The sequence below is a fragment of the Psammomys obesus genome, unplaced genomic scaffold (genome assembly GCF_907164565.1).
Source record: "Psammomys obesus unplaced genomic scaffold, mPsaObe1.curated_primary_1811, whole genome shotgun sequence".
NCBI lineage: Eukaryota > Metazoa > Chordata > Mammalia > Rodentia > Muridae > Psammomys > Psammomys obesus.
The window spans coordinates 1,030,799-1,043,765 of NW_026594311.1; the positions used below are offsets into that span (position 1 = coordinate 1,030,799).

The 12,967-nt window shown below is 45.3% G+C and overlaps 2 protein-coding genes across 5 annotated transcripts in view; both read left to right on the forward strand.

Annotated features, from left to right (window-relative positions):
* Gpbp1l1 (GC-rich promoter binding protein 1 like 1) overlaps positions 1 to 6,930 on the forward strand; it is a 45,499-nt gene extending 38,569 nt beyond the window's left edge. For all 4 annotated transcript variants that reach the window (XM_055618519.1, XM_055618517.1, XM_055618516.1 and 1 more), the window contains exons 8-12: positions 1,269 to 1,409; positions 2,606 to 2,764; positions 4,124 to 4,248; positions 5,164 to 5,266; positions 6,051 to 6,930. In XM_055618519.1, the coding sequence (XP_055474494.1) occupies positions 1,269 to 1,409; positions 2,606 to 2,764; positions 4,124 to 4,248; positions 5,164 to 5,266; positions 6,051 to 6,203 (681 nt within the window). In that variant the 3' untranslated portion in view covers positions 6,204 to 6,930. The remainder of the gene's footprint in view (positions 1 to 1,268; positions 1,410 to 2,605; positions 2,765 to 4,123; positions 4,249 to 5,163; positions 5,267 to 6,050) is intronic.
* A 72-nt stretch (positions 6,931 to 7,002) lies between these two features.
* Ccdc17 (coiled-coil domain containing 17) lies at positions 7,003 to 12,966 on the forward strand. The gene is made up of 13 exons (XM_055618515.1): positions 7,003 to 8,920; positions 8,997 to 9,068; positions 9,162 to 9,303; positions 9,378 to 9,540; positions 9,624 to 9,686; positions 9,765 to 9,883; positions 10,102 to 10,215; positions 10,413 to 10,543; positions 10,649 to 10,743; positions 10,887 to 11,090; positions 11,234 to 11,438; positions 11,508 to 11,618; positions 11,937 to 12,966. Exons 1-13 carry the CDS (start codon positions 8,765 to 8,767, stop codon positions 12,033 to 12,035), a joined length of 1,674 nt encoding a protein of 557 aa, XP_055474490.1. The 5' UTR covers positions 7,003 to 8,764; the 3' UTR covers positions 12,036 to 12,966.
* Position 12,967: the final 1 nt, after the last annotated feature.

A 12,967-nucleotide genomic window follows, 5' to 3' on the forward strand; every position in this document is an offset into this window, starting at 1 on the left:
AGTCCTCAGATTTAAACTATCTGCAGCTGGCAAAGAGCTCCTCTCAGAGCCCACATGAGGCAAATAGTCTGTTGCTAGGAACCATCTGACTCAGTCCCACACCCCACACCTGGAATTGAAACAAACATGTTTAGATCCACAACAGGCTGACATCCCAACTCACAGTGATCTGCCTTCCTCTGCCTCCTAAATGTTCCCACCACGCCCAGCCTTCTTCAGTCCCTGTAGACAGTGTGATTGATTAAAATAATGGAGTGTTCCGTTATTAACAGACCCAGCTTTCTGTGGGCCTCTTAATACTGTTTTTTTTCTTTCTTTCTTTCTTTCTTTTTTGGAAAATAGTTTTATACTTAATACTTTCTGTTCCACTCTGTTGAACTGTATCATCTTTGGTATCTTTTTGTTTTTTGAGACAGTCTCTCTGTGTAACCCTGACTGTCCTGGAACTCACTCTGTAGACCAGGCTGCCCATGATCTTACAGAGATCTGCCTGCCTCTGTCCCCCAAGTGCTGGGATTAAAGTCGTGCACCACCACGCCCAGCCTCCTTCAGTCCCTTTAGACAGTGTGATTGGCTAAAATAATGGAGTGTTACAGCTATACTATAGCTGTTACAGTCATGGTCAGACTACACAAACCGGAGGCAAAGAAAGGCCTTTGGATTTAAACAAGGACTGTGTGACATTTACAACATGCGTGCTGGCATGGAACTAACTAGCCTAGCACTATCAAAATCTCTAGAAAAACTAGGTTTTTAGAAAAACTAGGTTTTTCTGATGTCCTTTGCAGAAAATAACCATCACACACATATAAAAATTGCATAGGTAAATGAGTGGAAATTATGCTTTGCATGCAACTAAATGCTTTCAGAACTAGCATGGTAAAGATAGCTGCTGATGGGCTGGAGAGGTGGCTCCAGCCATTAAGAGCACTGAATGTTCTTTCAGAAGACCCAGGTTCAACTTCTAGCACCCACATGGCAGCTATAACTGTCTATAACGCCAGGATCCAACACCATCACATAGACATACAAACAAAACACAATGACAATGAATGAACTTTTTAAAAAAGAAAGAAAGCTGTTGAAGGGGCTCAGCACAGCTCCTGGCCTTTCTGGTCCCTGTCTGCCTAAGCTCAGAAGGGTCACGTGCATGTTGACAGGTAAGCCCTGTGAACTTACATCCCATATAACACCTCACTTTTTGATTGCAAGCTAAGCTCTTCTCTGTGTGCTGCTTTTGACTGATACATTTTTTTATTCCCATATAGCCCAACGCATGGAAAACTAACAGAATGGAACACAAATCAGGATCCCTTTCCTCTAGCCGGGAGTCTGCTTTTACCAATCCAATTTCTGTTACTAAACCAGTGGTACTAGCTGCTGGTACAGTTCTACACTCTCCCAAAGAGGTGAGTGAAAATAACTGCAGGGGGTCTGGAGAGATGGCTTAGCACTTAAGAGCATTGTCTGTACTTGCAGAGGTCCTGAGTTCAAATCCCAGCAGCCACATGGTGGCTGACAACCCTCTGTAATGAGATCTGTACCTCTTCTGGCTTGCAGATAGAGCACTCAGATGTAACATAGATGTTTAAAAAGGAAAAATCACTGCAGGGCAGCCTTTTCAAATATCTTACATAGCCCGTGAGGGTGCCCTTCAGTGCCTGGTCCTCCAGCCTCTGCCTCCAGGTCACAAGTCCTGCATTGTAGACATGCAGCACTATGACCGGTTTATGCTGTGCTGTGGGGATCAGACTCAGGGCTTCATTTATGGTAGGGGCCCACTTTGTTGACTGAATCACTTCTGCAGTCCAGAGTTGGAGTTTCTCTCTCTGTATGTCTGTCATTTTGTTTTTAAAAGATTCTGTGTGTGTGTGTGTGTGTGTCTGTGTCTGTGTCTGTGTCTGAGTGTTTTACCTGGATGTGTATGTTCTGTGGAGGTCAGACAAGGGTGTCAAATCCCTTGGATCTGGAGTTCCAATCATGAGTTTTCTGAAGGTCCTGGGAACCAAACCCAGGTTTCTGCGGTAAACCACAGTTGGTGTTTCCTTGGTTTCTGCAGGATTAAAATAGCTATGTGATATAAACCCCGAATCTGTATTGTAAAAGTCCTACAAAACTGGTGTATGCATGTATGTTTGTTTGTTTGTTTGTTTGTGACAAGGTTTCTCTTTGTAGCCCTGGCTGTCTTGGATTTACTTTGTAGACCGTGCTGGCTTCAAACTCAGAGATCCTCTTGCCTCTGCCTCCCTGGGTGTGGGAATCACAGGCATGTGCCACTGTGCCCAGCTAAAACTGATGTTTTTAAATAAATTGGTTTGCAGAAGATTTTTGTTGATATTTTATTTATATGGTTGTTTTCCTTTGTGTCTCAGGATCCCTGGAGTTAAAGAAAGTTGTGAGTTGCCCCATGGGTTCTGAGAATTGAACCTGGGTCATTCAGAATAATAGCCAGTGCTCTTACCTTCTGAGCCAAGTCTTCAACCATGTGTTTTGTTTTTGTTTTTTTAAGTAAAAGACAAAAATGAAGAGGGTAGAGAAAGTAACTCGGGGACTCCTAGTTCTTGCCCGTTGCTGTAGGAGCAATCTGTTTATGCTGTCTTCTCAGAGTCCCTCCAGCACCACCCCTCCAATTGAGATCAGCTCCTCTCGCCTAACTAAGTTGACCCGAAGAACCACGGACAGGAAGAGTGAGTTTCTGAAAACTCTGAAGGATGAAAGAAATGGAGACTGCTCAGAAAGTAGAGACTGTGACAAGCTGGAGGGGGTAAGAGTATAGGGGTGTTTCTGGTGTACTCTATATTGAATTTTCTTTTGTCATATGTATCCTTTTGTTGTTTTAATGCGGTGGATATGTCCATGTGCCACAATCCACTAATAGATATCAGAAGCTTTCAGGTTTCAGGCATCAAACTCAAACCATCAGATTTGGTTGCAAGTGCCTTTACAACTACTGAACCATCTCACTAGCTCCTTTTCTTTCTGTTTTTTGTTTTCCTTGAGACAGGCTATGTACCCCTGGCTGATCTCACTATTAGACCAGGCTGTCCTCAAACTCTAGAGCTCCATCTGCTTCTGACCCTTGAGAGTTGGGATTAAAGGTGTGTAACACCAAATCCAGCCCAGCCTTGATACTTTCATGTACCAAAGGAATGTTTGAATGTGAAACATTTTACATTAATTTGATAAGAATGACTATACTCTCTGCTAAGAATTAAAGTAGAGATTACCATGTGTAGATTTTATATTTTGAGGATGTGTATAATTGTCATCTCTTAAGATTTTCTTCAGAAAGTGCTTCACGTGTGTTCTTAAAGTGCTGAGATTAAAAATCTGCACCACTGGAGATAGAGAGATAGCTCAGTGGTTAAAAGCGCTATCTACTCTTCCAAAGGACCTGGGTTCAATTCCCAACGCCCACATAACAGCTCACAACTGTCTATAATGCCAGTTCCAAGGGATCTGACACCTTCACCCTAATGCACATAAAATAAAAATTAAATTATTTTTTAAGAACAATCTGCACCATCACTGCCAGCCCCTTTTGTTAATTAAAGTTAATTCTCTTACTGTTAAAATTTAAGTGTTCTTTATATATCATAGAGAATAATCTCTCATCAGATGAGGTTTTGACACATTTTTCCTCCCCATCTTCTTGTCTTTTTTGAGGGTGGGGTGCTGGGTCTTGGTGGCTTTGAATTCTTGATTTTGGTGCCCCTGCCACATCAATATTGGGATTATAGGTATGTCCTGCCATGCTGTTTCATTTTCTAGACTGTCTTCAGGATAGCAAAAACTTAACTTTTAACAAAGCCCAGTTAAGGTTTATCTAACAGTCATTTCGTGCTTAAGACCTGTGTTCACAACTGCTTATCTTCAGGTGTGCTGTGTACTTTAGATTTGAATCAGTGATTCTGTGTGTTTAGTCCCCCACCACCACCTCTCATTGTTAAGCTGTTCTGGAACTTTTGACTCCCAGTTAGCTTATTGGCACAGGAGGTCTCAGTTTTCAATCGGGGAAGAAGGTGTGTGGGTTGAGGGTGGGCTATGTTCTGGAAAGCACTGTCCTCCATGTTGTGGGTTGCTTATGCCACAAAGCCAAGTGTTATCTATCCCTCTACTACAGTTGGAGGGCAGCCACACACCCGAACCAAAGGAAAATGGAGAACAAGGTTGTCTTCAGAATGGTCTTCTTCTACCCATGGTAGCAGAAGGGGAGGTCCTGTCCCACTCTCTGGAAGCAGAGCATAGGTGAGGATAATATGTAGTAAGAACCTTCAGCGTGCTTAAGAGAGGTGTGATTTGAAAACTTACTCACTCTGTGTGCCTCCGGTTACCCTATTGCCCACTAAGCATTCTCTGTTTGTACGCTTTTCCAAAATCCCCAAAGTGTTTGTGAGGTTTAATTTCATACTCAGTTTTAGGAATACAGTCAAGGCAAAAAGCATTTTCCACAGATGTGTTGCTTGCCCAACTGGGCAGTTACTGTAAAATATCTTTAAAGGGGCTTTAGGGATCCTATAAGGAACCAACTGTTTAAATAAAGGCCTTGCATAGAAAGAGAGTACTCTGCCTACAACCTCTTAGCAGATGGCAGCTACCAAGTATGACAGTACTTCCTCAAAGGAAGATTAAGGTTCTCAACCTTGCTCACACAGCAACCCTGAATGTTATGGTGACCCCCAATCATAAAATTGTTTTTATTGCTATTCCATAACTATAATTTTCCTTCTGTTTTGAATAATAAAGTGACTATCTGATAAATGACCCCTGGAGAACCACTATCCTAGAGGTACTTCTCAGAGGTTAGTGAAGTCATGTGGCAGGCTACAGGAACTGCACAAGCTATGGAACAGAGAGAGATGTGCTAATTTGTTCAAAAGGAATTTCTTCCTCCTCCTTTGGTTCTATGAAAAGTTTCCTTTCAATGGGGAGATTGGGATTTTATTTGTACCATCTTATTTTTTGTTTCTACTGTCTTTTCTAATAGGTCATGTTCCCTTTAACCATAGGAGCCTCCATTTAATTATGAGCAGCTAAGTAACTTGTCCCACTAGGGAGAAAACTCTCTGTAACATCTATTGGCCTTGGGCAGGCATTTCCCATGGATGCTACTGGAATACACAGTCAAGCTTAATTTCTTTGCTATCCTTTTGTCTCCTCAAGGTTATTAAAAGCAATGGGATGGCAGGAATATCCTGAAAATGATGAGAGTTGCCTTCCACTCACAGAGGATGAGCTCAAGGAGTTCCACATGAAAACAGAGCAGGTGTGTACTGAGCCCTGAGCCTTTCCTGATACCCAAGTGCTTAGAATATCCTTGGCCTTAGAAAATTCTAGTATTTATTTGGGATTTGGGGGCCAGTTTTTGTTGTCTTTATGACAGGGTCTTGCCAGGTGTGGTGGTGTGTGGCTTTAATCCCAGCCTTGTCTACAGATCAGCCAGGGCTACACAGGGAGATCTTGTCTCAAACAAGGGTATCCTGGAACACGCTGTGTAAAACAGGCTAACTGGAACCTACAAAATTCCAATTCTGCCTTGCTTCATGCTTACTGAGATTGCAGCCATGTGCCAGCATAGCTGGCTAGGAAAACCTAAAATTGAGAGAGCGAGACCTAGGTTGCCATGGTATCATATGTGGTGTCAGTCTCTGCCTACACTGTAGGGTTGCAGAGAATACAGACCAAAGTCAGAAAGGAACAGGCTCCATCCTTACCAAAAACCAGGCCTGTGCTTTCCTTCTGATCTGACCACAGCTAAGGAGCCAAGAGGCCTTTGTAAATTTGCTCAATTAAACTTGGGTTCTTACTCTAAATAAAACACTGTGAGATTGTAGGTTTTCAAAAATGAATAAAATTAATTTCGTCAATCCTCATGGACCAATGTACTCACCAAAGGGTTGTTTTGTTTTTTGAGACAGGATTTTCTCTGTGTAGCCTTGGCTGTTCTGTACTTGCTTTGTAGACCAGGCTGGCCTCTGCCTCCCTGAGTTGTGGTTCACTGCACCCAGCTTACTGAAGGGTTTTTATTTTCTTTCTCCTATGCTCCGTAGCTACGAAGAAATGGGTTTGGAAAGAACGGCTTCTTGCAGAGCCGTAGTTCCAACCTCTTCTCCCCGTGGAGAAGCACTTGCAATGCAGAGTGTGACGACTCGGACACGGAGACAAGCAGCAGTGAGACGTCGGATGACGATGCCTGGAAGTAGAAACCTGAATGCTCGAAGCTGACCTGCCCCACTAAGCTCAGCCTTGTGTTTAGAGAATATAAAGTGTTCTTTTCCTTTTCTTATGTTGTTGAATACTTCATGCACAAGGGAAATAATCATATCCCAAAGAGAGAGCAATTGTCTTGCTTAGCTTTTGTTGTTCTTCCCTGTTAACTGCTTAATAGATATGTGTGGTGGGATTTTTTTTTTAAGCACACACACAGTACCTGTGGGGCCGTGCACAAGTAGGAGCTGGCAGCGCAGAGACGGGGGAGATGCCACTCTGCTCAACAGCTCCTCTACCAGCCCTTGGGCACTCACCCTGTGCTCAAGCAATCATTGTCAATGACAAAGTGACTTATTGAAGTTAGAATTGTATTAAATTAATGCTAATAATTTGGATATTTTATTTTATTTTTGGCTGCTCGGGTAACTTAGCCCCTAACCAAGCATATGTGGTTGTTTTTGTTTTTTTTGTTTTTTTGTTTTGTTTTTTTTTTTTTTCTTTTGGGTACAGCTGTAAAATATTTGGATATAGGAGATGTTATTCTTGCAGCCTTGATATTCAGGGTGGATTGTAAAATATGAATTTTTGTGAGATTTCAAAGATTAAGATTATTTTGATAACATTATTTACAGATTTAAAAGATGTGGTTATCACAAGTCTGTTGAGGGGGAAAAACTACTGCATAAAATAACTAACGTGGAATAAATATTTTGCATCAGTTTGGATTGTCTTGTGTAAGAAATATATTTTCTTTAAAATTAGAGAGTGGATTCTTTTTTTAGGGGAAATATTTTTAGAAATCTTGGAGAAGATTGAGTTTAGTCCCACCTGTTTCTCCTATCAGCAGAACTCTTGGTGCAGAAAAACCTGTTCAATAAATTATTCATAATTTTAAAAAAACAAACAAACTACATTTTCTTTGCTGAAGGATTTTTTTTTTTAGTGCCCAGATTTACTAATCAGTATACATGGATTTGGTTTTTTGTTTTGTTTGTTTGTTTGTTCTTTCCTTGTTCTCTTTAGTTGTCCATGTGTACGAGACATGTACACATATACATTAAAGAAGGAAGAAGGATGGATTAATGGTTAAAGCAGCTACTGCTTTTGCAGATGTCATGGTTTTGGTTCCACAACCGAGTCTATTTGCCACCAAAACAGCTCGATGGGTGAGGTAGCATGCCACCAACCTAGGGTTAGGTTGATTCCTAGGACCCACATGGTGAAAGTAAACAAGTGACTCCCTTTGTCCTTTGACCTTCCCTGCCTTGGCATGCATGTGCTAACATTTGTATAAACTAAAGTTTTAAATATTTTAAGAAACATTAAGGAAATTTGCAGCTGGGCGTGTTTTTCATTTTTAGAACACTTGTATTGCAAGCCCAAGGCCCTAGCTCTACTACAAAGCCAACAGGATAATTCACCAATTTTAGTATAATGCTCATCTAAACCATTAAAATATGTACTGGAATTAGAGGAACTGCCCGCTGGAGCACTCACTAGCTGCTCTTCCAGTGGTCTAGGGTTTGAATCCAACTAGTAACCACAACCTAACTGCAGCCCCAGCAGTGCCCACTTCTAACCTTGGGTCCTGCATGCATTTGCTGCATAAACATACATGCAGGCAAAACACCGTACATATATACACACAGAGAAGGCATCTTTAAATAAATGAAGTAACGCATTGTTGAAAAAAAATTAAGTTTGAGGTTAGGTAGTATTAAGAATTAGCCATTTACTAGTTTCAGAACATTTCATCTTTTCTGTTAGAATTATGCCGAATTGAGAGCGCATGATCTGAAACACGTTGTAACTTGCTCCTCGTGCTTTGGATGTTGGCAGGCAAATACCTTAAGGGCCCTGTCTTTGTTCAGTAAAGAAGTGATTTGAAAGCTGCTGCTTCACAGTCTGATGGGTGCATGCATGTGCGTGGATAAGTTGACCAGCAGAAAGCTTGCTGTACCCCCGAGTAGACATATGCCCCACCCTTCCCCTCACCCCCACCCCTGTTTTCATTACTTTGGCTATTTCAAATCATCTGTTTCAGAATGGGAATTAGGAAGACTGCTCCATTCTGTGATGGGTTGATTCTGTAAAGGCAAGGTTTGTGTAGAGGCGTGCTACTACCGTGGCCTTTTCCTTCTGTGGAGTGCAACTTCAAGTGGTCCCTGCAGTGGAGACTAGCACTAGCTTGAATTCTGTCGCAGAAAACAGTGATACAGACAACACGGTCCTGTCAGGTGCTATGAAATGAGTAATAGAGGCCCAGCTAGTGGGGGAGGTTGCCTTTTCTGTGGGCAAGGAAATGTATCACAGGCTTGCCCAAACTCATGCAATTGGTGGAACCGACTTAGGACACTTCCTCACCTGGGGCTCCTCCCAGAGATGGAAAGGCACTTTGTCGTGGCCTGCCCAGGCCTGTACTTGCTGCCCAGGGAGCTAGGGCACCTCCCCAAACACAAATTTGAAGAACTTGGAGATGTAACAGAGCCTGCCTTTCCCCCCGCTCTTTGCCGTATCCTCTATAGGACGCTGGTTGTCACTAGGATTCCATCCGATGGCTGATTACTCTGGGGAGTCAGGACTTCTGCCCTGTGAGTCCTGTGACATGGTTTTCCGCTCCTGGGCGTTGTTGGCCACCCACACCCAGCGATTCTGCATTGGCCGGCTGACTCCGGAGGCGACACTCGGGACACAGCCTTCAGTAACCACGGTAATAGGGGCCACCTGTGGCCCGGGGTAGGTTTGCTAGCAAGCAGGATTCTCAGAAGTCTTCTCCCTGCCACCAGATTATGGCACAGGAAAAGAGCCGTTCAGATCAGGAGTCCAGCACGTCTGCTCTAAAGAGGCTGACCGAGGAGGTACACACCCAGCATGGCTACAAACTCCCCGTCTGTAGACGGTATTTTCAGGCGAGCAGCCAGTACAGACACCGCGGTCCCGGTTACCTGCAGGTGCGGTTGCTGAGACTGGCCCTACAGGGCTCCCAGACGGCGGGGAGCCCTGCTGAGAGGCTCCAGGCGTTGCAGGGAGCCCGGGCCAGGCGCGTGGCGGAGACTGAAGCGCGAGGCCGGGCCCTGCAGTGTCGCAGCGAAGGTGAGAGGTGGGACACAGGCGGTAATCCTCCTGCCGCGCCAGGACGGACCCGAGCTCGGCCCTTCCTCCCTCAGAGCTGAAACAGCGCCTCCTCGGTGGAGCGGGAACCGAGGGAGGATCTTCCCGCCCGTTCGGCGTGGAGCGCCAGCTCAGGGAGCTCAGGGCCGAGGCCAGCCGGGCGCGGGCCGCGCTGCAAACGCTGGGTGCGCACGTCCTGGCGCTCCAGCCACAGCCGCGGTGAGGCGCGGGCCGGGCGGGGCGCGGGTGGGGCGGGGCGCGGGGAGGCTCGGTGACACCAGCAGCCCTTGGGATGCCTATAGGGAAGCGGAGTTCGGCCGCCGTCCTCTGCCTGCCAACCTGGGAACGCTGGCCGCGGAGATCCGGTGAGGCCCCGCCCGGGCTGGGCAGGGGCGGGAGGCTATTCAGTCTGGGAAAACAGCTTTCTGCCGCCTTCTTGCTAGGGTCCTACGTGAGGCCTATGTGCGCGGTGGAGGTCGGGACCCAGGAGTTCTGGACAAAATACGGCAGCTGCAAGTAGAAGCGGCAGCCCTGGAGTTGCGGCGGTCACAGAACCGCAAGGGTGAACAGAAGGAGCCAGCCTAGAGGGCCCCTCTCCACACTGGTGGTCCTAGACTGGGGAAGGGGGAAAGGGTGTGAGGGAGGGCACCACTACAATGGGAGCCACTTGAGCTCAAGGTAGGAAAACCCATTGTCAGATGACAAATTCAGGCTTGTGCAGCAAAACCCAAAGGTTGGAGAACTACATAAAGTGCAACAGGTCACTTTAATTCATCTTAGAAAAAGCAAGTGTCACCTCTGAGGAGCTTCTAATGGTGGAAGCTGAAAACCGGCTCCTGGAGGCAGAAATCCTAGCCTTGCAGAAGCAGAAGGGCTTGAGTCTGGCATCCTGGGGTCAGTGAAAAACCCAAGCTCTCCCTAGCCTATCCCAGGGGACCCACCTCAGGAGAAGGGGTGAAGGGCTGTGCTGGGAGAATGAGGCCTGTCTCTGTACCATAGGTTTGTGTCCATATGTCTATCCTTGTCTTTGGTGTATGACCCTCAACTCCCCCTGACTTAGTTCTGAGTTTCCTGCTTTTTTCTGTTCCTAGGACCCAGGGATCTCTGGCGATGCATGAGTAGGAAGGGTGATACCTTTCTTCTCTCTCCACCAGTTGCACCCCCCATGCCACCACTTACAAGTTCCAGAAATGTCTGGAACTTCCATGCCACTTCAAAGGCTGTGAGGATTCAGCAGAGTGGGGGTTGATAGACAGTGGTGACAGGGAGTTTGGGGAGGCTGGGCACTTTGCAATTCTGTATGGTTGAAATCTTTTGCCCTCAGCAGAAACTTAATGGACCCATGACAAGGAATGTGGGTCTGGATCTCCACTCTTCCCTACCAGCATCTGATGTTCTAGGCCCTGCACTCTATGATCCCGGGTGAGGCCGGCTCCCTCCTTCACAGCCTCTTTAACTTAGTCACTACAGACATTTAAGGAGACCCACAAGAGCCATTAAGGGTTCAAGTACTGGTTGGATGGAGACATTTGGTGCTCTGTGTACTTAAGATTTGTATTCTTCAGGGCTGGCCTTGTCATTTTCTATGACTTCCTGCTGGGCCTTGAAGCATCTTGGATTTGGGTGCAGCTAATGACAAGCTTGGCCCGGGGTGGACAAGATACAGGAGGGACCACAGCATTGCCTCCAGCACTCTGCTTGCCTCCACCTTCAGCTCCTGGACCTATGGGCAACTGTGCCATCCTTGCAAGCAGACAACCTGTGCCCAGGTCAGTAGATTTAGATCATGAAGGGCACCTCCTCCTATTTAAGCTGTACACAGGGGCCACTGGGCCACCGAGAGCCAAGTCCTACAAAAGCATCCCTAGATTAGCTTTAGCAATCTTCCAACATGGCTTCGGTTGCTCTACAGGCTGCCTCCATCCCCACTGCTATCTTTGACCTGTGAGCTACAGGCCTGGCAGGGAGTCACATGGGCACCACAACCAAAAGCTTGGGCCTCACTATTGCTATTTGACCAAGACCAGAAGGTGCTTAGTGGCCGTTGGCGCCTCCCACTTCGGGTCCTTCCTCCTAATCCCAGCCTCAGCCTTGAGCAGTTGAATGAGATCCCCCAGGTAAGTGCAGAGGGTAAGGGACTGGGTCTACTACAAGATTCAGACAGAGTACCACTTCACCTCTCCCAGGCAGGTCAAGCTGAGCTCTTTCTGAGGCTGGTGAATGCAAGAGATACAGATGTCCAGAAACTGGAAGAGATCAATCCAGCGAGTGCCCATGAATACCAGTACCCACCACTGGTGAGAGTCCACTGCACCTAGGAAGTGTGACTGATGAACCTCTGCTGGCTAACCAGCTTCTGTTAACTAGTGTGACTGATGAACCTCTGCTGGCTAACCAGCTTCTGTTAACTAGTTAGTATGCACCAATCCCTACAATAGCCCATTTGATCCTTCAAGTTACCCCCTAAATACTGTGTGACAGAAAAAGCACACTTAACTTGAACTGGCTTATCTTTAAATTTAAACTTTGTCCTCAGATATTTCAACTCCAAAAGCTTTTTATCTCTAGTTTTGCTTAAAAAAAAAAAAAAAACCCTACAATTTTATATTCTACAGGTCTCCAGTTCATCATTGGAAGCTAGTTCCTTCACCCACAATTCTGCCTTTGCTGACCCTCCACCTCCCAAAGAAGAGGCTTGTCAGAGTCAAGGATAAAGGGCATTTGAGCCCTCACCAGTTTTGACCCAAATGACATCAGGTTTCTGGGGCCTGAGGCACATTTCTAGACCTGCAGGTTTTTTAATGGGGTCTGCAAGAAGTGGCAAACTCCAGCCATGCCAACTAGGCTTTCTGCACTTGTCTTCCATTTGTAAAGCAGATCGAGGAGTAAACGGTTTCAGATATTTACAATAACTGCCTAACATTCAAATCTCTGAAAACGGATAAGCTTGTATAAAGCCAGCTTTGTCAAATTTCACTCCTCCCAGCTTTCTCAGGACCTCCAGACAGATCGATCTAGAATCTGAAGTGTCCAACACAGGAATTCTAGATCCCAGGGTAGATTTCAGCCCAGTTATATTCCACTGGAGTAGAGGATCATGCATTCTAAACTTAACTACAGATCCAATCAGCAAGGACCTTGTACTGATCATATAAAGTATGGTCCAACTGGGAAAGATGGGAAAAAAGATTTAGAACCTGGAATATGGCAATACAAATCATGATGAGCCAGATACTCTGCAACCAAGCTTTAGTGAATTTTTTCCAGAAAGGTCATTCAGCACATAATCCTCAACGCTAGATTTACACCACACGTATTATACGAGAATGAGGAAGTCAGTGTGTTTTTAAAGAGCAAGTAAAAGGCACCTCAGTTAGGGTGTTCTTAATTCTGTCCCAGCCTAATAGTATGGCATTAGAACCTGACCACCACCCCTCAATTAGACACCCACAACTAATGGATTGCCACTAAACCCCATATCCCACAGGGATACTCCAGGTCCCTTCTTGTGAAGTCTTTCTAAATATAATTCCAGAACAAGAATCTTTTTTAAATTATATTTATTTTACAAAATTGCAGGCAATATAACAATTCCAATTATTAACATATTGCACCCTTTCTATACAGAATACTTCTAGTTGTCTCA

Bases quoted from the DNA above. Each gene is read 5' to 3' on its own strand.
- Ccdc17 (XM_055618515.1), top strand. From the start codon at position 8,765: ATGGCTGATTACTCTGGGGAGTCAGGACTTCTGCCCTGTGAGTCCTGT. The intron at 9,884-10,101 runs GTGAACAGAAGG...AATTCATCTTAG, and splicing joins GCGGTCACAGAACCGCAAGG to AAAAAGCAAGTGTCACCTCT. The intron at 10,216-10,412 runs GTCAGTGAAAAA...TTCTGTTCCTAG, and splicing joins CTTGAGTCTGGCATCCTGGG to GACCCAGGGATCTCTGGCGA.